General features: G+C 44.8%; 1 protein-coding gene across 1 annotated transcript; it reads right to left on the bottom strand.

The window, feature by feature from the left end:
* Window positions 1–275: 275 nt before the first annotated feature.
* LOC144106668 (uncharacterized) lies at window positions 276–25772 on the bottom strand. Its single transcript, XM_077639507.1, has 5 exons — window positions 25642–25772; window positions 22333–22536; window positions 16949–17144; window positions 14223–14440; window positions 276–999 (listed from the first exon to the last, which is right to left on the bottom strand). Exons 1-5 carry the CDS (start codon window positions 25764–25766, stop codon window positions 573–575), a joined length of 1170 nt encoding a protein of 389 aa, XP_077495633.1. The 5' UTR covers window positions 25767–25772; the 3' UTR covers window positions 276–572.
* Window positions 25773–26568: the final 796 nt, after the last annotated feature.

Below are 26568 nucleotides of genomic sequence, written 5' to 3'. Positions count from 1 at the left end.
AGCAACATATTGCCAATATCCTGCCTAAAAGGCAACTTTCAATTTTTATTGGGCTCTCCATGATTATATGGAACTAGTGTGTGTGAGCTGCCGCGGCGGCTGAGTGGTTATGGCGCTCGGCTGCTGGCCCTAAAGACGCGGGTTCGATCCCGGCCGCGGCGGTGAAATTTCGATGGAGGCGAAATTCTAGAGGCCGTGTACTGTGCAATGTCAGTGCACGTAAAAGAACCCCAGGTGGTCGAAATTTCCGGAGACCTTCACTACGGCGTCGCTCATAGCCTGACTTGCTTTGGAACGTTAAACCCACATAAACCCATAAACCCATCATTCCTTAGGATGCTTAACATGACTGCACCGGTGAACAGATTTGTTATAACCCATAATCATCACTGGTTGCGGAAATAAATACGTAGATTTTGATTTTTTTTATTCAGACGGAGTATGTGCCAAAGAAGGACCTACCACACCCACTGACGGCAGATGGTGCGTCAACGAGGACGCTGTAGTCTGCGACCGTCCGCCACAACCGATCCTGCGCGAATTGCGGAGGCCGCGTAAGGGAAAGCGGGCCTTTATTTGCCGTAGAAAGGCTTCGCATTCCCAGGCGTCATGCGTGTAAGGTCTTCTCCGTTGTTTTTTCTGGAGGCTAGCTCGGTGACGCTTAGCACGGGGACGTCCGGGCCCACAAAGTCCGAGGTACCGAAGAGCACCGATCGCGTCATCTGGCCGATCGCGTTGTCGAGGTCCCTGATGTTGGTCTGGTTGAAATCTCCGTTGTGTAAAGGGTCATATGGTGACTCTCCCCGGTGGAAAATGAACGTGTGCATGGCGTAAGCGTCGCGCCAGTCAGGGTAGGAGTGCGGCTCGTACATCATGTGGAGCATGTCCAAGTTGATCTCCAGGCCGTAGTAGACGCGGTTGGCGAGGTGCGGATGCTTGTGGAACAGCTGAACGGTGGGGAGTTCACCAGCGTTGTAGTACCAACGGGAGTCGTTGAACCTGCGCGAGACGTACGCTTTGGTCAAGCGTGTGCACCGTAACGCCGTCGTCATATCATTTTTTGAAGAATGTTTGAATTTTTCAGTGCTAATTTTTCCTTGCATAGCCGTGAAAGATACGCCAGTGCTGTCTGTGCAGGTTGATAATAATGGCACGGCGGACGTTAATTACGTAATAGAGTGCAACGAAAGGACGACTAATTAACTTAACTAAATTGATCAATATTTTATGTTTTGATGTTAAGGAACAAGATTTAGGTTGAAAAATTGAAGGCCTTCGAACATAAAAGGCGAGCCGAGTTTAAAAAATTTATGAATCAGCATCGCGCTTCAAGACATGGACAAAAATTCTGGACAAAAGTATTCTTTAGCGGGAAATAGTTCATGAACACATTTTTCAATAATTACACACATGCTTTCATGTACACATTTATTTTCTATATAATGTAAAATTTCATTATAACACTAAGTATACCCGCAGGCCACTCGACTGCAGTGCTGCATTTTTTGCTATTAATGCTTTTATTATCGTCAAAAGCGCTCCCTATTGCTTTTTCATGGAAGTCCTAACTTACTTCGTGATGCGATCGTTGGAAGCATGCTAAAAGAAATATTTTGTTAAAGATCAGAAAATTGGACCATTATCATCAATATTTCCCAACAGTACCTTAATTTTTCACTAATCGAAAATGTTGTCCAAGAATGTTGGACCTGTATAAAGCGTAGAAAATACGCTTTTAGCAGCTCAATAAATTGGCTGTCCCTCAATACACCGGGTGTTTAAGCGAACACTTTCAACAATTTGTGAAAAAATTGTGTTCAGTATAGCAAAAAATAGGTGGGGGGTCACACACTCTGCCCCGGCGGGCACAATATTCATTCATTCATTCATTCATTCATTCATTCATTCATTCATTCATTCATTCATTCATTCATTCATTCATTCATTCATTCATTCATTCATTCATCTTTATTCGACATATTTACAGAGGTCTGGAACACAGACAAAAAGCAGAAGACAGCTTGACGGGGTCTGTGCCCCTTAACAATTCATGTTCGTACAGACATGTATAAATGATGGTTGGCAACGTCAGTTGCAAATTTATAATTCAGAACACAAAGAGTCACGACTGAAAACTGAATGAACAGGTCTGCCATTAATATCTGTGGACCAACAATTCACAATATGCTAGTAAAAAACATTCTGGGTAAAGATACAAAGTAGATACAAGGATAATGGCTCAGTAAAACAAAGGACGATAGCAAGGAAGCACAGGTGGATACAGGATAACAAAGCCAACAATCTGAATGTTAGAAAAAACAATTGTAAGTGACACGGTGATGAAAGTTGTAAAAACTGTAGGAAAAGGCATTGTCTTTCTTCTACGTTTTCTTTTAGCTCACACATTTTTTTTTTCATAGATTACGAATATTTAGTAGGGACGGTAATCTCACGCGTAATGACTTAGTACCGTGGTTGGTGCGCACTGATGGAATGTGCCATATTTCATGGTGACGTGTTTCATAAACGTTATCATTTCTCATCAGATTGGATAATGTTGCAATGATATTATTTCCTTGGTTTCTTGTTTTAAAGTATCGCTTGAGTAATGCGTCATTATACAGAAACCGGACTTAACGGATTTTCAGATTATCAAAGAGGGGTTCTGTATGAGCGTCATATGAGTAGTAGGAACTGATGCGCACAGCCATTTTCTGCAGTAACAACAGCTTGTTCATGTTAGAGGCAGTGGTAGTCCCTCAAATCAGATGACAATAGCTAATTTGCGAAAGAATGAGTGAGTTATAAATAACTAATTTTACTCTGGTCGGCAAAAACGAACGTAATTTGGTTATTACTCCAACTAATTTGGCAGTTTTGTTAGCCACCATGTTGACATGTGAATTCCAAGACAATTGTTCCTCGAATATGACCCCAAGACTTTTGTAGGAATGGACGATGTCAATAACTGATGTTCAGATCATTAGAATGTCAGTAACGGACACGTCCTGATTTTTTGCCCCGAAGAGAATGGCTTTTGTTTTAGTAATTTTGATTGTTAATGTGTTTACAGAGCTCCATTTGTACAATTTTGACAATGTAAGGTTTGCCCGGTCGAATAAGCCCACCGGTGTAGGTGAAGTAAAAAATATGGTAGTATCATCGGCGTAAATAACAAATGTAGCTGAGTCACCAATAGATTTTATGTCGTTAATATAAATATTAAACAGCAATGGGTCGAGGATACTCCCTTGAGGCACTCCGCTGTTAATTTGTCTAGTTTCAGATATGTGAGTATTAATGTGCACTCTTTATTGGCGATATTGGAGATAATTTTTCACTAAACTTAGGACTACCCCTCGAAATCCGTAGATTGCAAGTTTCTCTACTAATGTATGATTTATGCGGTCGAAGGCATTCGAGAAATTAATAAATACTCCTAGAGTTAGTAATTTGCTCTCCATTGCATGCTAAATGAGTTCTTTTTGAGTTAGAAGTGATAATTCGGTTGAAAGTTCCTTTCTAAATCCGAACTGAAATTTAGCTAATATGTTATGCTTTCACAAAATTCAGTCATCCTGTTGTTAATTAACTTTTCTAATCCCTTTGAAAAAAAAACTAGAAGAATAGGAATCAGCCTGTAATTGGTTAGGTTATGTTTATCACCGCCTTTCAAAAGAACGCTCACTTTTGCTATCTGCATAAATTTAGGGAATATGCCATGTGCAAAGGAGAGGTTATACGGATGCTCAAGGATGGGACTGATAATGTCTATGACGTGTTTTACGGGGCGCTTCTGTAAGTCATCCGAGTCGCATGATTCGCTGTTGCTGAAGGTGAGGAACGTGTCGCGAATTTCTTCACAGTTATTTGGTTTTAAGAATGCGCTGTCACGGAAGGAATATCTAATGTTTTTAAGTTCCGTGAATCATGGAAATCAGTCACCAGGGTGGCGAAAATTCTTTGAATGCGTTAGGCAGTGATGATCCTGATGTTGGTGTTCCATTTAACACCAAGCCTTTTAGGTTCTGTGAATTTCGGCCGTCGCAACCAAGAACATATTAAGTTTTCTCCATGCAACGTCACTACGTTTCATAATTTCAGTGTTAAAAATGTTGTGAAGATAAATTCTTCTGCTTTGTATTAAAAAAGTTCGTCACTTTGTTTATGAAAGCCTTAAAAGCGCGCAGGTCTTAAGGATCTTTTGTTACAATGAAACGTTTGAAAAGAGCGTCCTTTTGTTTAATTAGTTTTAAAGAATGGTTTGCTACCCATGGTTTACGAGTCTTTTTATTGTTTGTTGCCTTGCGGCAAAAAATTTTGTTACAAGCTAACTTAAATAATGACAGAAAAGTGTCGTAAGTAGTGTCCGGGTGCGATTCGGTGTAGAATTCTTCCCACCTAATTTGAGATATTTCATTGCGAAACTGTTCCAGAGTAAATCGGTTGATATCCTGACATGTCACGCGTTGCCGGGAATGAATAGTGTGTTAATTTGTGGTTTGTAATGAGAAATATTGGCAAGTGATCGCTGATGTGGGCGCCAATGGGGCCAGAATGATGTAAAACAGATGCTTGGGCGAGTTGGTACGACATATTCCTGAAAAACAGCGCGAACTTGAACACGAACAGAAGGGTATCCCAAACAACTGCTCGTCGCTATATCGGAATCCATCCTTCGAAGGTTGTTAGAAAAAGGAAAACCGGCTAATCCCGTTAACAAGGAAAAGAAAAGACTACCGTGGTTCCCTACATTCACCGTTTCACGCACAGGCTGAAAAAGATTGGCAAGCGTGGAAATGTTCGAGTCGTCTTCTCGGCTCCCGATAAGCTAGTTAAGATTTGTAAAAAAGTTAATTCACCCTATGTCGAGAAAGAATGTGCCATTAATCACGACAACCGTTTCGTAGCTTGCCAAGAAGGTATTGTGTATGCCATTCCGCTAACATGCGGCAAACAATATATTGGCCAGACAGAAAGATGCCTTAACGAACGCCTCAGAGAACACAACAACGTGTATAACACCGTGAAAGGGCATCTGGCCATTCATTGTAGAGATTTCGAAAAGAAGAATTGCCGTCCCAACTTCAAGAAGACCAAGGTGATAAGTAAGCACACGAATCAGCTAACCCGTGAAATCATCGAAGCCGAAAAAATCGCCAGATCAGCAGATACATGTGTCAGAAGCCCCTCATTGACAATTTCATGCAAAGAACTTGACTTTTTAACCACACGCAAGTGACATAGCGATGGCTTCCTCGGTGATGTGATTGAATTGTGAGTGTTGTGCTTCTTTTTGTTGTTTGGTGGCACCTATTTATTTCCCTGCTCCCAGCAATAAAATTTCAGCTGTAAGTCAGCGCCCGTCTGTTGCCTTCCTACTGTTCGTGTTCAAGTTCGCGCCAGAATGGTGTTTCCTATTGTGTATATTTCTTAAAAATACGTCTAATAATGTTTCAGTATCGTCATGAATTCGGGTGGGCCTGTCAATTGTGTTAATACAGGTGTTGGCATCGAGTATTGTAATGGGGTCTGATCGAGCTTTTGAGGCTTGAAGCTTATTAATATTAATATCGCCTCCTAATACAAGGTTGTAATTGTTGTCGTTAACCCATTCCAAAAAATTATCAAAAAATGAAAGAAAGTTTAATATATTGCCAGATAGTGGGTGGCACAGAACGGTAAAGGTGTTTGGGGAAGAAATAACAGGTTAGATTTCGAAATCTGGAGTTTTTTGTGTGTATTTTTCAATTATTTCTGTTGATAAGGCCTTTTTTTGTGATGAGCAGGACATCGCCTCCTCTACTAGACGGACGGTTAAGATAATGGCTGTCGCCCTCTGACAACTTAAGAACTTCCTTTTCATATTAGTGCCAAGTTTCAAAAAGCATGATAACATCTAAAGAAAACCAAAGGAAGGAAGCAAAGCATAGAGATTGTCCTCCTTACTGCGAGCGGATCAAGCGTTAAGGTGAAAACATGATAAGCAATCTTTAATATCATTTGTCCGATGCAGTTTTGTTACGTCATCAGGTGTTAACAAGCTGCTAGGCATGACTGCCAAACAGCAAAAATGGCTGAGGGGCGTCTTTCAGTCTTATTCTATCTTTTCTAATTCGCCGGTACATATTGCACGAAGCACACTTGATGTATCCGTCCTCCTTGCAAGAATTTTTCCTTTTTTGTCCACGCGTATTTCCGCCACTTATCCTTTTTACGAGCGACTGTCCTGCTGAGCAGTTCTTTCAGAGCCATACACAAGTGTTCATTGACACAGACCAGAGAATCACCAGTGAACCCAAGGTCTGAATGGCTGACCGGAGTCTTCCGAGCTTTCTCAAGGGCAGTGTTGCGTTTTCCACGTGTGCGAAATTGCACAACAACATTCAGACAGCCGCCGTCCTTCTTGGGCACACGATGGCAAACGTCTATGTCGTCCTCACTGATTGGTTCCTGGATGACGTCTCGCAGCTGCTTTAACACAGCTGGGAGGCTTTCGTCCTCCACCAGCGGAATACCTTTGAGCTCAAGGTTAGTTCCTCGAGTACTGCTCTTGATTTGAAAGCCTTTGCTCTGAATCCATAGCTGATGCTTGAGAACCCCTCTAATTGTCCAGGTGATTGACAAAAACCAACCAATTAGCTTTTTAAATTATCGTAGCTAGGTGGTTAGTCTCAAGTACAGCCATGTTGTATAGAATCTTTGCGTGTACTCTATGTAACGCACCTTTTCTTTTTTTTTTTGTACCAGCTCTCTGCTGTACTGCTGAAGGCTGCTCCTTTTGTTACGGGGTCAGACACCTCGTCAGGCAACCATGCCTCTAGTCTCTGCCACCAGCAGGAAGATGTGATTTTCCTGCAAATAAAAACTGACGGACTGACTGAATTGGCAGTTGGATGCCGTGAAAAAGACGCTGTCATATCAGTTCTTGAAACGAAGAAAAACTCAATTTCTGGGGTACTGCAACACGAAGAAATCCGACGCTTTTTCCCGCACACGACCGAAACTGAGCGCACGAGGAGCACCGGAAGTATGGCGTAAGCGAAGCGTCCCCTGATGACTTGTCGTGATGAACGCAGCGCCCAATTCGAAACGTGTGTGCTAACTTCCCTCGCTAGAGAAACTCGGCGCTCGGCTCAGACCGCGGCCGGCGTTATCGACTGCTTCGTCGCTCGGAGTAAGAAAATTGCAGTCATCGTCAGTTACGGGAACGTCGATTTTGAGAGCCCTGATGGGCGCATCTGCAGGCGTTTTTGTTGCGTGTGCGCACGCGCCACTTCTGGTACGGCTTCCTGACGGGCTCGTTTTTGTGCGTCATCATGAATGCATTCACTCACTAGGTGGATCTCCTGTTTTCTTATATTCGCTGCGCACCAGGAACCCCGTGCGCAAAAGAAAAGCTTTGTCAGCGTGGCAAGGAGAGCGCGCGGCAGTGGCTGTGTGCTGTCGGGCAGTTGTTTTTGCGGTTGTGTTAGCGTGTGTTAGCTGCATTTTCCCAATAGGGCGCAGCAGATTGCATTTCAGGTGCTCGTCTTCGAGGTGCGTGTGTGACAAGGCCATTGCAGTGCCAGTGTTTCAAATCACCTGAATGTGTGGACTAGTGCCGCCTAGGATCAAAGCGTCACGCCGCATTGTGAGAATTGTGGGAACGCCCGCCCCAGCGCAGCTCCAATACTCCACTGCCGAGAAGGTAGACACTGTGATTGCTTATGTGAGCGCGCAAATGGACGCGGAGCCGGCATCTAGACTGTGTGTTGCCCAACATCCTAGTCATCGTGGGCCGACTCGTCCGACGTTCATATCGATGCTTAATCCAATTAGGTCTATTGGATTAGTTCACGTTCAGAAAAAGAAGAGACCAGGGAGCGCAACCGAAGAATTTGACATAGATGACCTCGCGTACGTTTCTGTCAGGCCAGAATCAAGTGTCAGGGAAATCTCCAACGCGTACGAAGCCAGCCCAGCATCTGTTTGGAGGTCCCTATCCAGACACGGCTAGCACCCCTACCATGTGTGACTTCACCAGGAACTGACACCGAATGACTTTGAGAAACGACGTGATTTTTTAACTGCTGTCTAATTAAATGTGATGAAGACCCGGAATTCGTGCACAAAGTGATTTGGACAGAGAAGGCCCAGTTTTCAGGGACTCGAATGTCAACTTGCCCAATGCGCATTACTGGTGCGACAAGAACCCACATTGGCTACGCCAGCACAAGCACCAAGTAAGATGGTGAGCAAGTGTTTGGTGAGGCATTCATGAGGGCCGTACTGTCGGTCATTACTTCAACGACGGAAACATCACTGGGAAAAAGTGCACAGACTGCGTCCTAAATTGCGCCGTCTCTGAAGTTGTCTCATAGCTACCACTGGCCTGCTTGAACAAGATGTGGTGTCAGCATGACGGAGCCCCGCCACATTTCTTTCGTTCCAAGGTGCAACTCCTGGAGAGAACCTTTCCCAACCAATGGATTCGGCGAGGGCGAACAATAGCGTGACCTCCAAGATCGTCACCACTGGATACCTTCCTTGGGGATACGTTAAGAACGAAGTTTTCAATACGGAGCCAGCGGACCTCGAAGACTTTAAGCAGCGCATCAAGATATCAATTGAAAAAATTCCCCAAGAGATGCTAGTTCTGCTGTGAATTCCATCAAAGACCGCATTCTACTGTGCATCGCAATAGACGGCAAGCGTTTTGAACACGTGATATGAAAACGGCGTCTTTTCATCCCATATACCAGTTCTTTCCTGGCGTGTCCATGTGGAGCTGCAACCAACTAAATCCATAAAAGGTACAAATTTCATTCATTGCTGTTACTTATACAACTAGAAAGTGCTAAACAGCTGCGGACAAGGTTTCCTAATTAAGTACTAGCCCTTCTTACAGCACGGGGCGTGTCTGATCCAGCGCACGGCAACCGTATTGTAGGTACCAGCCTGTACGGAGCACCTTAGTGCTAATATCGCAGTGTTTTCAGTCGTTTCATCTATGAAGTCATTCTCATTTATTATAGCAGTCAATCCGATACCGCATAAAATAAATAGATGCTTGACAGAAATAATAGAATGCTGCAGTGTTTTCAGTCAGAATCGCTTCAACTATGAAGTCATTCTCATTTATTAAAGCAGTCAATCCGATACCGCATAAAAGAAATAGTTGCTTGACAGAAGTAATAGAGTGCATGTCGATATACCGGCACTATTTAATGTTAAACAGTAATCTGCATAGTGTCAATGAAGAGTACCTTTGTTCCTTTCAAGAAGCTATAGTGACGAAAATAACAACATCAAAACAACTCTTTCCGGAGTTAACCGGGCAGGCAGAGCGCCTGGTGTGCTTATCGGCGTTTCCAAAAGCGACGGCCGCGTAGCAGACGATGACTATAATTTTCCTTACTCCCAGCGACGAAGCAGTCGATAACGCCTGCCGCGGGCTAAGCCGAGCGCCGAGGTTCCCTAGCGAGGAAAGTTAGCCCACGCGTTTCGAATTGGGCACTGCCCTCATTACGATACGTCATCAGCGGACGCTTCGCTTACGCCATGCGCTCCTTGTGCGCTCAGTTTGAGTCGCGTGCGGGAAAAAGCGTCGATTTCTTCGCGCTGCAGGGCTCTAGAAATTGAGGTTTTCTTCCTTTGAAAAACTGTTGTGACGTCGTGTTGTCCACGGCATCAAACTCCCAATTGGGAGTAAGCACCCAACTACAATTATTAAAAAGTTAATTTGTTGGTTTTTGTAAATTACTTGCATATTGTGTCCGCCGGGACAGAGAGTCTGATCCTACACCTATTTCTTCGCTACACTGAACCCAATATTTTCAGAAATTTTTTAAAGTGTTCGCTCAATCACCCGGTATTTTCATTTCATGGCGTTGCAACACGCGGTACCGCAAAGGGAACCGCGTTAGCATCATCTGCGTTCTTAAAGACGTAAACTGCGCCTGTATTTGATCCAAAGAATGCCCATTTTATCGATGCGCAACGTGTAAAAGTCAACCATAAGAAATCTCAGGTGCGTTTTATTCACGTTCGATATCTCGAAGCGTGATGCCGATTATGGAATTTTCTAAAACGGCGTTCTGATGCGATTTTGACTGCGTTCAATTTCGCTATATAACAATGCCCTCTAAAGCTAAAAATAAAGAAGTTTTCAGTTAGTATTAGTAAATTAATAATCGCACAAATATTTTCGCCTCAGTGTTAAGTCAAACTACAGACACCAAACATCAGTATCTTTCATGGCTTCTTAAAGAAAAATAAGTATCGAACAGTTTGAAGCACCCTGTAGATGACGGAGAATGAAATGGGAAATAAGGGCAACATTTTTCGAACCACATGCATACAAAGTCGGGACCCATTTTGCAATTGTAATATTAAACCTTAAAGCTACTGGTTTGTGCATTATGCAAACATGACATCAGAGATTCAAACGTGGGCAATGCCTGTCCGTCTGTACTATGAAAGCAGTTGTGACTAGTAGTAGCAACTTAATTTGCTTTGCTATATATAAATTAATTTGCTTGCGAGGTGCAGAAGAGGATGCCCGAAGGGTGGACGCTGCTTCGAAATCGTTAAAATCGGCAATTTTTTTTAAATTGTTGAATGCGCTTGTACGCCTCGTTTCTTTTTTTTTTGCTACGGATCTCTGGACGCTAACAAGCATGGAAGATTTGGACAACCGCTTCTAGTTTGCACGGCTGCCACCAGGTGCTGCGTGGCGCTCAACATTGAAATTCATTTTTAAGAATGACAGAAAAATTTAAAGAAAGAAATGTCGCAAATAATTTATCGAAGGAGGATAGACCGGTTACTTCAATTGCTTCACTTGAACAAAGAGAGTGGAAAATGGCAGAGAAGAAGATTCCTAGTGGCACGTCGACAAGACAAGATGGTATTCCGATTACGTTAATAAAGAAGCTAGGACCGAAATCCAAGCAAGCATTACTAGAGGTAGTCAATAAAATGATAGTAGATGGAAAAGCCCCCGATGAATGGCGATTAAGTAGAATGAACATAATATATAAGGGAAAGGGAGACAAAGCTGACATTAGCAACTGCCGTCTCATAAGAGTGACGTCTGTGGTTTACAGGGTGGCGATCCAGATTATAAAGGACAGATTGCAGGCTTGGGTGGAGAACGAGGGGGTGCTAGGGGAGCTACAAAATGGGTTCCGGAAACAAAAGAGGTTGGAGGACAATCTGTTTTCATTGACGCAGTGTATAGAGATTGCTGAAAAGGAACATAGGCCCCTATGGCTAGCATAGTCGCATATTAGGGGAGCCTACGACAACGTTATTCAAGAGGATTTTTGGGACATACTGGGCACATTGGATGTGGAAGATGGAGTAATTAATCTTTTAAAAGGTATATGCATAAAGGTAACAGAGTGCTTATAAAATGGAAAAAAAATCTATCAGGACCTATACAGGTATAGCGGGGGCTTAGGCAAGGATGTCCTATGTCTCCTGTGTTCATGTTGTACCTGCAAGAGTTAAGAGACCGAACTAGAGAGGAGCGGACTAGGCTTCAACCATTCTTTTTGCAAGCAAGATAAATGAATGAGTAATTACCGGGAATAATGTACGCGGATGATATAGTGCAATTGGCTGACAACAAGGAAGATTTGCAGAAGTTGATAGACATTTGTGGTGAAGGGAAGATCTATTAGGTTTAAAGATTTGTGAGGAAAAATCTGCAGTCATGATATTTAATGATGAGGTCGGCGAGCATAGAATACAGGAGTTCATGCTAGAAGTAGTGGTTAAGTACAAGTATCTTGGGCTGTGGATAAATAACGGTGCTGAGTATCTGACAGAGCCCGAAACGTAAGTAATGACTAAAGCTAATAGGAATGCAGCTGTCACAAAATATAGGACATTGTGGAATCACAATAGGTACGAAGTGGTAAGAAGGATCTGGAAAGGGGTGAAGGTTCCAAGTCTGAATTTCGGCAAAGCGGTCTTTTGCATGAGACCAGATGTTCAAGCAAGGTCAGAAATTCAACAACGCGGCGTAGGAATTCTAGCTTTGGGTGCACATGGCAATACACCAAATCATGGGGTAGAGGGTGATATGGAATGGGTGTCGATCGAGAGCAGAGAAGCTAGCAGTAAGATAGCATTTGAGAAGGGATTGAGAAAAATGGGGGAAAGCAGTGGGCTAGGAAAGTTTGCAGATACCTTTGCATAAAGAGTGTTGACACGAAATAGAAAAAGCGAACTAGAAAATTGACAAGAAAATATCTGGATAGCAGTAGGGGTGCAAATCAGCAATTATCGGTTAAGAAAAAGGTTAAATAAACAGAGAGAGCTCTGTGGAAAACAGGGATGCCGACGAAATTAGCACTGAGAACATTTAGGATTTTTAAGCAGGAAATTGCCAAAGAAAATATCTATGATAATTGTAGGGGAAGCTCTCGGTTGTTTGAGGCGAAACGGGAGTTTTGCGGACTAAGACATATAGAGCCAGGTACCACGAGATAGACACGTTGTGCGTTGCGTGCGGAGAGGTGGAGGAAATCGTTGAACTAAATTGCTGTAAAAGGCTTCACCCAGCAGTGTAAAGCAGCGGAGCTGATTTATTCAAAGCATTGGGTTTTAAGGACAGCGAAAGAAAAATAGATTTTAAGCGGATAGAATTAACCAAGCGAAGTTTATCTTATTGGTGGCTAAAATCAAGACAGGAGTAAAATTTCACAAGCCATGGCTAGGTGGCTTGAACCACCGCCCGATTTAAAGGGTTCAGCCACATCCATCCATCCATCCATCCATCCATCCATCCATCCATCCATCCATCCATCCATCCATCCATCCATCCATCCATCCATCCATCCATCCATCCATCCATCCATCCATCCATCCATCCATCCATCCGTCCATCCGTCCGTCCGTCTGTCCATCCAACCAACCATCCATCCATCCATCCATCCATCCATCCATCCGTCCGTCCGTCCGTCCGTCCGTCCGTCCGTCCGTCCGTCCGTCCATCCGTCCGTCGTGCATCAGTCCATCCGTCCGTCCGTCCATCCGTCCGTCGTGCATCAGTCCATCCATCACAGGAATTTATAATGGCCGGTACATTCCATTGTTCGTATATGACAGCCAAAAATATTTGTCGCAGGATGCATTTTAATGGTCACATTTGGAGCTGGTAGGAAGAGCGTACTTGGTTATCGCTATATTCCCGCAGAATCGCTCGGGACTCATCAGGTCTTTAAATAATTACAAGCTTAAAATATTCCCACTGAGTTATGCAAAGATTTCTACTGGCGGCCGAGAGATGGCCGTAGTTGTTGAATGCCATGAAAAGCTGCGCGAGGGCGCATTGCCATTTGCTTACAGCTGCTTATCACAGAATTTTTTTTTCATCATTTACGCAAGGAGTTTGAATCGAGTGATTCAAATTATGTTTACTTGGTGGCTCCGATTATCGCACGAACGAATGCTGTTTTTGCTGAAGCCAAGACGCAGACATAGCCACAAAGAGCCCAACAATCGCATTTTACTAACAACGACAATTTGAATACTATTCCCACCGAGTGTCCCTTTAAGATCCTTTATCACCGCTTATTTGTCGCTTTAAGTGAGTGGTGTAAATTCGATGTGCTAAAAAAAATGGCTGGCGGCTTTGGCATTACTAAGCACGAAATACTGTACGAAAAAAGTTTTTTTTTTTTTGCACGAGGACACTACCACGCGAAATAGGTGTCCACTGACCCAGGGAGCCAGTTATGCACAGCTTAAACTTATCAGTCGTCAATGCCAGTGTACGCCAGTGGCCTATGTTCCAGTTCCGCGTTTCCGCAGCAATTTTTTCAAGGCCAACACGTACTGCACTAGTGCCTTGTAAATTCCACTGCGTTGTCCACGCCAACGAATGCAGGGCACTTCTTTTTCACTACTACCATATTGCTCAAAGAGCGAATATTAGTTTGAAAGTACTGTTAATTGATGAAGAAGACGATGTGCAATGCGCAGCGCAAGTGTGTGTTGCAGTTTATTGGAGGCTTTTTCGGCTGCGGAGATAGACTAGGGCTTCGAGCAGAGGCCAGCGAAGCTTTTGATTATTTTGATTTATTTGATTTACTTTTATTTGTTTACTTCACTTGGCACAAAGGCGCAAACACCGCAAGATCTTGCTCGTGGTTTAGCCATAGGAAAATGGCTTTCGCACACACAAAAAAAGAAGAGGTTTGTGGCACGCAGAACCAAATTGTACTCACTCGCGGTATGTTTCAAGGTAGAGTTTGAGGAAGCGGGAATCCTTGTGAAAGATCATGAGATTGTTGCCGAGATACGCCTTTGGGGGAACGGCAATCGTTGCCTCGTAGCGCAGGAATCGGCGCAGAGACTTCACCACAAACACGTCGCGGTCCAAATAGATGCCCCCGTACTGCATCAGGATGCGAATCCGGGCCACATCGGCCGAATGATGAATAACCTGCATTACGGGAGAAATACCTGAATCAGAAAAAAAAACGTTCAATATATTCGCACCAGTCAGGGATGAGGGACCGACTGGAACATCTGTGCCACAGCCCCGCTTACACGCGCTTATTACAGCGTTTACTGCGTATTCCACGTGGTCAACGCGCCCCTGGATTGCACACTCGGCAATTAACATTGTCAAAATATTGCCATCTCTCAGAACAGCTGCACATTTAAAGTTTATTTTGCCTGGCGAGTGCGGGGCAGAGTTCTCAATTAAGGCATGCGAAAAATATACAGACTACTAAAGGTTTGAGAAGTGGGAGTGATAGACGCGAGTTCGAACCCGGCCACGGAGGTCACATTTCAATGGGGGCGGAATGCTATAGAGCCCCTTGCATCTACTGTGCGATGTCAGTGCACGTTGAAGAACCCCTGATGGTGGAAATTATCCGAAGCCCTCCGCTACGGCAGCCCTCAAGCCTGAGTAGCTTGGAACTTTAAACACCGTAATCCAAGCAAAACGAAGGTAGTGGTATATTCTTCCACGTGCCGCAAAATATTATTTTGAAGTTACTCCATCGCTAGCATGGAGGAGTTAAGACTGCCATAGAAAACCAATGGGGAACGCTTGTGACGATCGGAGGAACGTTTTTGTCAAAACAGTGCAAAACGGGAGATCTGCGGATATATTGATTGCTATAGTGAAATCTTACAATGCATGAAAAAATTGCGTTCATAAAAACTTTTCGATTCAAAAATGGTTTGGTCCAAAATGTCTGAGTATGAAAAAAGGAAAACTTTCATCACGAACAAAGAGTTGTCAGTTCGCGCTTTGTATGTCGTCATTTGCTTCCTGTTATTCAGTAAAATGCCCAGCGTTGCATCGATGATGTACCGACTACTTAGAAAATATCCATGTAGCTACAGCAGCTAAGCATTTTTCACTGTTCAGAAATAGGCAGTACACAAGTTATATCGCATGTAAAGTGCGGAGGTCCTTTCCATCCACGTAAATTAAAGCAACAGAACCTGACAAGAATCCATCAAGACAATTAAGGCATAAATAGGGTTGAACAAGAAGGCCACATAAGTATATGAATGTTTAGGGGAACAAAGGAATCCCCCAACTGCGAAGTTTCTGAGAAAGCTCTATAGCTTTCGTTTGTAACCGTATGGCTGCGCTTAGGTGAGTGTCAATCAATAATTACTTCCTTATCATAAGTACCTGAAGGTCGGAAAGTGACGATGCATTGACGTCACGGATAATCCATAGCAAATGCGCTTGCATCTACTATACTGATACGAGGTCCCGATAGCAGGGTCCAGGGTGTCAACCAGGATTTCATGGCGGTCAGTCGACGCCAGTGGTTAGAATTTTTTCATTTTTGATTTTTGAGCAATGAAAATTGCGCAGTAATTGCCTCATCTCGGTGGACACCCGAACCGCGCTTCAAGGGAAGGAAAAAAGGTGGGAGTGAAAGAAAAAAGAGAGAAAGAGGTGCCGTAGTGGAGGGCTCCGGGAAAATTTCGACCACTTGGGGATATTTAACGTGCACTGACATCGCACAGCACAGGGGCTTTCTTGCGTTTCGCCTCCATCGAAATGCGGCCGCCACGGACGGGTTCAAACCCTTGAACTCCGGCTCAGTGGGCGAGCGCCCTTAACACTGAACTAACGTGGCGGGTGTTGGACTACCTTCAAGGGGATTGGTCCTTGTGTTCTTGAGTTGTACTTGGGTATAAATAAAGTCAACTAACGTGTTCATATCAAACTCCATTAGTTAGAAATGGAGTAGATGCGCTTAAAAATCTTTTTACACGTCCCGTTCATGAAATGACAAAGTTCCAAAAAGCACAAGTGCAGGAGATCAGAAGTCCTGAGAATTGCAGCACCAAGATGGAGGAGGCGAAGTTCTTAGAATCCACTGAATGCACTGCACTGAGTGCACTGCATTTCGCTTTCTCCGGTACAAGCGGTATTCAAATTCTTAGCAATGAACCATCAAACCTTCACTTTTAATCTGAAGTTGGGGAAAGCAGTAGTACATAGTATTCAGTTATTGACAATGACACCGTACTGATGAAATCTCCTAGTCATTATATTCGCATTATGTCAGTATTTTCTGCATGAGAGTGCACCATTTGTCAAGCGCACCGCTCAAGTTTTGTAAAGTTTTGTATATATAGCCTGTGACGGGACTTCATTTATATATACGGCGTCTGCCTATGCTTTGGTGCAGTTTTAGGCGTTAGTTGAGAACCGAAAATGTAGCAGAAAAAGACAGGCACAGTGGCCGGGCTTCTACGAGGGTGAGCTGAAAGCAACACGTGTGCTTGGATCCTGATAGTGTTAAAATTCTCCAATCCAGCCTGCCTCATTACTAGATGCGCCTTTTAAGAAACAAAAAAAAAACTCAAAATTATTTAATCCGAGTTAAAGGCGCCAACAAGCACGAAAACATTGCCTTCCTTGACGTCGCGAGCTGGGGCGGTTGGAAACGGGAATTTTTCGATTTACTTCAATTTTCCTCCCGAAGACCTCGCGGGGGAAATGGTAAGGCACGAAGGTGAAGTTGATGCCTTCGGTCCAGTTGACGAAAGGCCCCGTAAAGCCGCAGGGGCTGCAGTGAACCATGATGGTGTCGGGCCTGTGGTTCAGGAACATGGAGCGAAGGAACACCACGTCCATCATGCTGAGTTCGGTCTGATTGTACCTGCGCCCAAAAGGCATTGAATAGCATCGTTACGCTTCAACTCTGCCGCCCAGAGTAAGTGGTCGCTATTCATCATCATCATCATCAGCCTTACTACACCCACTGCAGGGCAAAGGCCTCTCCCATGTCTCTCCAATTAACCCTGTCCTTTGCCAGCTGCATCCACCCTTTGCCTGCAAACTTCTTGATCTCATCCACCCACCTAACCTTCTGCCGCCCCCTGCTACGCTTACTTTCTCTTGGAATCCACTCCGTTACCCTTAAGGACCAACGGTTTTCCTGCCTTCGCATTACATGCCCTGCCCAAGCCCATTTCTTTCTCTTGATTTCGAATAGGATGTCATTAACCCGTGTTTGTTCTCTCACCCACTCTGCCCGCTTCCGGTCTCTTAACGTTACACCTATCATTTTTCTTTCCATGGCTCGCTGCGTTGTCCTTAATTTAAATTGAACTCTTTTCGTTAGCCTCCACGTTTCTGCCCGTAGGTGAGTACCGGTAAGATAAAGCTGTTGTACACTTTTCTCTTGAGGGAAATTGGTAAACTGCCACTCATGATCTGCGAGAATCTGGCATATGCGCTCCACCCCATTCTTATCCTTCTAGTTATCTCCCTCTCATGATCCCGAAAAGCTATCACTTCCTGCCCTAAGTAGACGTATTCCGTCACAACTTCCAGGCTCTCGCTGCCAATTGTGAACTGTAGCTCACTTGCTAGGTTGTTGAACATTACCTTGGTTTTCTGCATGTTAATTTTTAGACCCATCGTTCTGCTATGCCTGTCTAACTCATTGATCGTGATTTGTAGTTCACCTCCTGAGTGACTCAGCAAGGCAATGTCATCAGCGAATCTCAGGTTATTTAGGTATTCTCCATTTATTCTTATTCCCAACTGTTCCCAATTCAGGCCTCGGAATACCCCCTGTAAACATGCGGTGAACAGCATTGGCGAGATCGTGTCTCCTTGCCTGACGTCCTTCCTTATTGGAATTTTATTGCTGAGTTTATGGAGGAGTATAGTAGCTGTGCAGTTGCTATATATATCTTCCAGTATTTTGACATAAGGCTCTTCTACCCCCTGATTACGCAATGCCTGTATGACTGCTGAGGTTTCCACTGAGTCGAATGCTTTCTCGTAATCAATGAAAGCTGTACATAGAGATTGGTTATATTCTGTGCATTTCTCTATCACCTGATTGATAGTGTGAATATAATCTATTGTGGAATATCCTTTACGAAAGCCTGCCTGATCATTTGGTTGATCAGCGTTGCCCTGACTCTATTAGCGATTACATTAGTAAATACTTTGTAGGCAACGGGTAGTAAGCTGATCGGCCTGTAATTTTTCAAGTCCTTGGCGTCTCCCTTCTTATGAATTAAGATAATGTTTGCATTCTTCCAAGCTTCTGGTACAGTCGAGGTCATAAGGCATTGTGTATACAGGGTGGCTAGTTTTTCTAGCACGATGTCCCCTCCATCTTTCAACAGATCTGCTCTTACCTGATTCTCCCCATCTACTTTTCCCCTTTTCATTGCTTCTAAGGCTTTCTTTACTTCATCTTTCGTCACTGGCGGGTTGACGCATTGCTGTGCACTGCTGTCTTTCAAATTAACGCTCTGATTACATTGGCTACTGTACAGGTCTGTGTAGAACTCTTCGGCTACGTTAACTATCTTATCCATATTGCTAATGACATTGCCCTGCTTGTCTCTTAATGAATATATCTGGTTTTTACCTATGCCTAGTGTCCTCTTCACTGCTTTTAGCCTACCTTCGTTCTTTAGAGCATGCTCGATTCTCTCCATAATAAACTTCCTTATGTCGGCTACGTTGCGCTTATTTACTAACTTTGATAGCTCTGTTGGTTCTATTCTGTCGGTAGGGTCAGACGCCCTCATGCTATGGCGCTTCCTAATCAGATCTTTCGTCACCTGAGATAGCTTTCCGGTTATCTTGCCGAACTGTCCTACCGCCTACTTCTACTGCGCACTCCGTAATGATGGCTGTCAGATTATCATTCATTGTATGAACATCAAGATCGTCTTCCTCAGTTAAAGCCGAATATCTGTTTTGCAGCGCTATCCTAAAGTCCTGTGCTTTCCCCCTTACGGCTAACTCGTTAATGGTCTTCCTCTTCACTAGCTTCTTCCGTTTCCTCTTCAAGTCTAAGCTAATTCTAGACCTTACCATTCTGTGGTCGCTACAACGCACCTTTCCGAGGACGGCCACATCCTGAATGATGCCAGGTTTAGCGCATAGTATGAAGTCGATTTCATTTTTAGTTTCACCATTGGGGCTCTTCCAGGTCCACTTCCTGTTTTTTCGTTTGCGGAAGAAGGTATTCATGACCCGTAAATTATTTCTATCCGCGAATTCGACTAATAACTCTCCCCTGCTATTTCTAGAGCCTATCCCATAGTCACCTACCGCGTGGTCGTGAGCCTGCTTCTTGCCCACCTTTGCATTGAAGTCGCCCATTAGTACAGTGTATTGTGACTTTACTTTATTCATTGCCGATTCTACGTCCTCATAGAAACTTTCAACGGTCTGATCATCATGGCTGGATGTGGGTGCGTAGGCGTCGCAATTATATCACTGCACTTTTTTAGATAATGGTCGCGTCGTTTCTGATTTCCTCTAGTTCAAAGCAACACAAATAAAAGTATGAGGAAAACGCTTGTTGAATTGTGTGCCTTTTGAGTGTGCACACACCGAAAGCTTCAGCTTGCGCCTGATCGGTATGTTGCCTATAACGTACATATCACATTTATAATTATCAGCAGGTGTTTATACCTGGTCAGGCGCGCAATGTGAGTTCAAGTACAAAACCTGTGACAGGCTGGGGATGGTACTGAGACGCTTTCAAAATTTCTTCAGGTATGCAGTAAGTTTCTGCTAGCGCAGTTCGCAAGCGACGTCGACTGCGCGCTGACCATTTAGAGCGGCACTATTCTTGTAGGAATGAAGGAAGGAAAACATTCCGGGGAGGTTATGCTCATTCTTTTAGGCGCCCTTTTTTTATTACTCCTTCAGCGCTTGTGCCGCCTGTTGGCGCTGCAGCCGCTCCATTTACAATGGAGTTAAAGAAAAATAATGAAAAGAGCCGAGCATGGTGACAACTGCCACCAACCCGTTTCAAACGGGACGCTCCTATATTCCGTCCATCCATCATAGGCCAGTTAGAACGCAGTTTGTGGCCGTTGTTAAAAGCGCCTGGACAAGATGGCCCCCAAAACCACGTGACTTCCATGGCACTTTTAACACGGGCATTTGCATTCGGAGTCGTTCTACTTTTTCTCCTCACGTTGCCGTGCTCTGAGTTCACGCGTACTCTGGGTTCCTACCCCCTTACTGAATGGCCGGTTACTCCACCTGGCTACTCCTGCACTCTTGGAAGAGGAATTCACTAGAGCTTACCAGCAGAGTCTATGCGCGTTAGTAGCATTACCACAACAGGCATCCTTCAAGTGCCCTAAATTTAATGCTGATCACAACGATTTGCTGCAGCATTTCGCACCCCTCTACAGCTGAGCTTCAAATTCGCTTTACCAAAAGCACAAATGCGTGAATTTTCCTTTAATCGTAATGCTGATTTCCAAAGCAGTCACAGACTATAACTTGGCTCTTGACAACTCTGGGGTCATGAAACTGACAAGGATGGACCAGTGCTTCACGATCGCTTGAATTGGCGCATGCCTGGTCCGATCCCGAATCATGCTTTTCTAACTCAAGAGGCACTTCCCACGTAGCATCTAGGACAAGCACATATCGCTCTTCGAAGCTTTTATATCATCGGCTGCTAAAAAATTCGCAATTTGACTCAACTGAACCGATGCATAGGTTAATGCTTTTTGAAGATATCTACAGTGTGTTTCACCTACGATTTTACACAATTTTCCAAAATTAGGCTTTTAGAGTTAGAAAACCGCTTTTTCTGCATAGAATTGTCAGCAGGGTAGTACATTAGAATACAGCTATGAGGTGTTAACCGGCAGGATGGTTAACTAAAATTGAATAATTAACTTTTTAAGAATTACTGTTTGGAGGCTTAATTATTGAGAAGCGTGCAGCCAACCGTAACTAATATCAATATCAGTTTTTAGAATTTCGAAAACGCAGTTACCCTCGGCTCTGTGGCCCAACAAATTTTCGCTACATAGCGCCAAAATACATGCGCATTCGAGTAGCTTGCAGGCTAAGCAACATCTCCAGTAGACGTAACTTGTCGAAATAGCCAAAATTTGTTGGCCACAGTGCCAAGGGTAACTGGGTTTTCGAAATTCTAAAAACTGATATGAATATTACTTACGGCGGGCTAAACGTCTTTCAATAATTAAGGAGCCGAACTGTAATAGTTAAAAGGTTAACTATTCAATTTTAGCTACCCAGCCTGCTATGTTATCACATCTTAGCTGTATTGTAGCGTACTACACCACTGGCAACTCTATGCCGAAGCGGTCTTCTAACTCAGAAGGCCTATATTTAATAAAAATGCGTAAAATCTTAACTGAAACTTCCTCTATACCTACGTTTGCAAGAGTGCGACAGCAATGCTTATTTCCTGCCATATTTCGTTGAGCACACACTCTAAACATGAAAGCAGTCAAAAGGGATTAAGCTGTCGCCTAGGGAGTGCGATAGACGAGACCTTACAACTTTTCTACTCCCATATAGACGTATTTGTTTTTATGGTGCAGAATGCCTTCAACGTTTATGTACCACATCAAGGCATGCGGGGCTGAGGCACCACACCTAATGTACGTCATGGAGGGGCCAGCCGCTTCCATATAGTTCGCAGTCTTCCTTGTTACTGGGCAGCCGGAGCATTGTGGCCAGTTCATGTGACAGGTGTGTTTCAATTCACTGGGCGTAGCCTGTTCGCATTCCCCAAGGAAGTCCATTTTGGACTCGTCGATTTGTCCCAGTCTACTTTCACCTCCTCAAGTGTGGCTTGCATCCCCCGGCTGATAACAAAGCTACACGCGTTGGTTGCCTGTCGCGTGTCCTGGGGAATTTGTCCCCAATTGTACGCGTCTGCCATAAAATATTCCGGTGAGACACTTTCGTACCCAAAGTTTTATTACTCTTCCAGGCCAACCAAAAGTTTTCATTATTCTCCACCTTATCTCATATGGGACCTTTTTTCGATGCACCTCTAGTTGTTAATTGTGCGTAACAAAGGTGCCTACCTGACAATATGTATGATGTTCGGGACGATGTCGTGTGCGTATCCAGTCGAGCCGTCGGCGTCGTAGAAGCTTCTCGGGCGGCGCGCGCGTAGCTCTGGGGGCTCCATCCATGACCCCTGAGTCCTCGGCCCGTAGAGCATCGCGAAGACCACGCACACATTGATAGACAAGCAGAATGCAAGGAACAAGTCTAGCAGAATCTCCCTGTGTGAATGCAAGCCGGCCCACAGCTTCAAACACTGCCTCAGATAGAGCTTTTTTGATAGCAGTGCAGTGCATGCAAAGAGAGATAAGATTACAATTGAGATCATAGGAATGGGGAAAGAGAGGGGGGGGGGGGGCGGCAACTTTTTCACTTTAGCAACTAAGCACGTAGGTAATAGGAAAATGCTATAGAATGAAGATGGTAGAAGGACATGTCATAATACAATGAGTACCATACAAGGTGCCCTCTGGTCGTTCTGGTTGATAGCACTGTAGTCACCTGAAACCCTAAGAATGCAGTAGATTTTAATTAGGGTATAAACACTCCTTCGTCTGGCTGTAATTGATATCTGTTCGTAACTTTTATCCACTCCTCTGTAGTAATGCTTTGCAACTGCAGGATGTGCTGTACATGAATAAAAATAATTCGGAGTTTCTTCCAAACATAAAAAAAACACCACCCTGCTTCCACGTTTTCGTAAATTCGGCTTCACATTATCATCTGATACCCCTCCCTGTTAGCGATTGTAACAGACAAGCGTTGCTGCGAGGTTTGATTTCCGGACGAGGGCGAATTTTTACAGCGATCGCTGGGATGTGCTTTAGTTTGACTTTGGTATGACCTTGCAAAGCTGATTAGCAAGTCTTTGGCCCGACCCATCCCCGAAATTTGACCTTGGCTGATTTGGACCTAAATCGATGTCGAACTATAAGTGAGCGTGCCCGACACCATGGCGATCTCTAAATTTGGCCGGGGCCATTGCCAAATTTTGACCCTGGCGATTTGGGAAATGCTTTTGCACTCTAATATGTTTAACCAAGACACTATGGTGTACTATATCTATCAAAGGTACGCTATGCTGCCCCATGTCCACCATGGTGGCTTGCCCTATGACGCTTGACCTTTGATCTTTGATATTTAACCTTAGGTTAGTTTTGTCGAGGTGGCGCTACTTTCAGGTCACGTGACATGACGTCAACGTATGGCGCATATATAAACGCCGCGTAGTCGTGCTTGCCTCATTAGCCATTGAAGAAGAGGAATCGGGACGGTCTGTCTAGCCATGCCAAAGCTGTCGCTCAGCCTTTGGGTATAACCGTGGTTAAACACGCTTAATGTTTTTGTTTAGCTCAGAAAAGAGCCTTAGCCGAGTAGTCGCTCTTTTAAAGCGAACGCCTTACTGGCCGCAGGTTGAGCAGTTTCGCGTGATTGCCGGAGAGCCGTGCTGCGCATGCGCGAGGAGCAGTGACGACACACGGCGCATTTCTCTCTCGCTCCCTAGCCACAACTGCGCATGCGCCACTAGTAGCACCACACGTGTTCCGCCAAACGTGTTCCGCCGCTGCGCAGGACTGCGCCTTTCCTGGAAATGCAACTTTCAATTCTCTCTTCTTTCCCTCCCTCCTTTATCCCTTCCTTTACGGCGCGGTTCCGGTGTCCATCAAGATATGTGAGACGGTTACTGTGCCTTGCGCGCTCGCCGCGCCAGCTGGCATGACGTCACATCGCACGGCTCGCCGCGGCAGTTTGGTGTGACGTCACACCGCGTTCCTCGTCGTTACGCTCGCCTCCGCTCGCTTCGCCAGCTGAGTCGCATGCCTGATAACATGTCGTAGGATTGAAAAGGAGACCACGCAACCACAGTTGCGTCGTTTTTAATGCGACAACAACATAGGTAGACAACCAGACTAACCTTAAGTTGCAATGAGGATTAACCAAGGCTAATCATGCTATGCCTTACATTTCGCTATGTATATCCTGGATATCCGAGCTAAGCCACTAAGCCGCAGCGTTCATTGGGTGACCAACCTCTCGCGATTAACCATTACTTTAACCGCCACCTGCCAGGGAGTCGCGTTGCCTATCCAGTGTGCGGAACGCCCTCAACGTTTGAAGCCAAGCCGCGCCTACTTACCCGATACACTGCAGCTTTCGCTCTCTAACTAGATCCAGCAGCAGTTAAACAGCAGATAATTTTTTTTTCATTGGGCTTCGTTACTGGCCTCTATCAGTTTTTCCTCCTCCTTCTTTCTTGTAGTCGCTAGGCTGTGCTCACGCAGATGGCAGTCAGTAATTACTTTCTAAATGAAATCTACTCCAGGTTGGAGGTGCCCTAAATACAACTGACTAATACCAATCGCGCCTGGAGTTGTTTATCAATGCGCACTCGCCCTGGCATTTATTAGCTGTGCTGGTCCGTTTGTTTGGTGTAACGAACCTCCCTGACAGAATATGGTGCTGGAACTGATTCCTGAAGAAGGCGGATATTTACCCCACTGGAATGTTCCTCGCAAAGCTGTACAGTTTTCGTCAGGAGCTGTTTGGCTGCCCTGAGGTAGATGCTAATGAGTAATTACTGCCTGATTTACCTACGGATCACCGCCTCAGCAGTCGCAATATAACAGCTAAAATTCAATACGTCCAATAAATTTAACCTAACGAGCTGTTTGTTGTGCCTTATACGAAGTAAATGGGTTGTTGAAACAATATATTGAGAAGTGCAATAGTGCGTTCAGCTGAGGAATCTCGGCAAAGCAGTGTGAAAGAGATTGTGACCATGAATGCTTACTCCAACCTTGGGACCCGACGATAAGCTTGTATGCTGGAAGTTATCAAAGAACTGTTTTGTTTTGAACACCTTTTACCATCAGGCGCGGGCGGAACATGTGTCAATTCCTCCTTTCAATCTTAAAATTCGAGCTTAACATGCGCTTTAGGCTCTACTCGATGCATTTAAAAATCCAAAAGAATACCTCAGGTATGTGTTGACCGCGAAATACGCAAAATGTGCTTCCTGTTTTACATCACATCGCGGTGTTTCGCGTTTTTGTTAAGAAGTGGCGCCGCCACACAGGGTGCTTGGAAGACGCCCACGAGCGAAACGCGTAGCAGCACTATAGCTCCGGGCCAATACTTGTACGGACGGGATTTCCGGCGCGGACTTTGCAAAATGCGGTGAGATGCACTTTGTGCCTAACAATTGGTTTACATGCGCTCGACTGGGGGTTGTGTGCGCTCCCGAGTACGACACAGTTGCATGAATGGTAACAAAGATACACTGTGAATGTCGGCAGGCAAATCGCGAAAATAAAGTCGTTACGCACCATTGGGTCTGTTTTCTCGATGAGTACTTAACAGCACCAAAAGATGCAACGGGAAAGTCCGGTTGCTTGGTCTTGGGCGCAGCACTATTCTCCTGTTCCATGGCCTGCCGTTGATGAAAAATCATATAGGAGCGTCTTCGTTCTCTTCACAGATGGGATGCTCTCGTGCCAGGGACGCGACCGCGCGGCTGCGTTTTTATGGAGGCGAAACGCTAAGGCGCCCGTGTGCTGTGCGATGTCAGTGCACGTTAAAAATCCCCAGCTGGTCTAAATTATTCCGGAGCCCTCCACTACGGCACCTCTTTCTTCCTTTCTCCTTTCACTCCCTCCTTTATTTCTTCCCTTACGGCACAGTTCAGGTGTCCAAAGATATATGAGACAGATACTGCGCCATTTCCTTTCGCCAAAAACCAATTATTTTTATTATTATCGTGGCAGTGAAGCACCAGGGATTTGGTGCTTTTTGTTTTTCCCACTTCATGTCTGCAGGTCGGAAACGGTTTTGTCAAATCTAAAGAAACAAAGAGCACTGCTCACTTCCCCGCCAAAGGTGTACTGTAATTTGTGTTCTCGGCCTGCATTTGACGCCCCCGGAGGCACGAAAATGACACCCGTCACCCCGGTGTAATGGCCTGCTAGCATAACTTATTAGCTTGCCTTTTCCCGTTCATCAAAGCGAAAACAAAGCTAACAAAAGAGTACCGGCGCGAAAACAAGACGGCATGCGGGGCGGAGTCGAAGGTGCGGCGTCCCGTAGAGGCGCACGCCGCGCCAGCTCTCTCCTTCCCTTTCCATAAAGACAGAAACGTCTGTTTTTCTCTCGCGTATAAACCGGTCAGGTGAGCCATTCCGGCAAGGTTAGGTGCTCCTAAGTTGGGACACTCCTCCTTCCCCTCCTCGCGTGGGGCGGCAAATAAAAGAAGCACG

The sequence above is a fragment of the Amblyomma americanum genome, chromosome 10, assembly GCF_052857255.1.
Source record: "Amblyomma americanum isolate KBUSLIRL-KWMA chromosome 10, ASM5285725v1, whole genome shotgun sequence".
Lineage (NCBI taxonomy): Eukaryota > Metazoa > Arthropoda > Arachnida > Ixodida > Ixodidae > Amblyomma > Amblyomma americanum.
This window is presented reverse-complemented; position numbering and strand designations above follow the sequence as displayed.

Excerpts from the sequence above, each read along its gene's own strand:
- LOC144106668 (XM_077639507.1), bottom strand. The coding sequence starts at position 25,766 with ATGATTTTTCATCAACGGCAGGCCATGGAACAGGAGAATAGTGCTGCG. Across the intron at positions 17,145-22,332 it reads AACATCATACATATTGTCAG|GTACAATCAGACCGAACTCA; the intron begins GTAGGCACCTTT and ends TTTTGGGCGCAG. Across the intron at positions 14,441-16,948 it reads TCTTCGGGAGGAAAATTGAA|GTTATTCATCATTCGGCCGA; the intron begins GTAAATCGAAAA and ends CCCGTAATGCAG.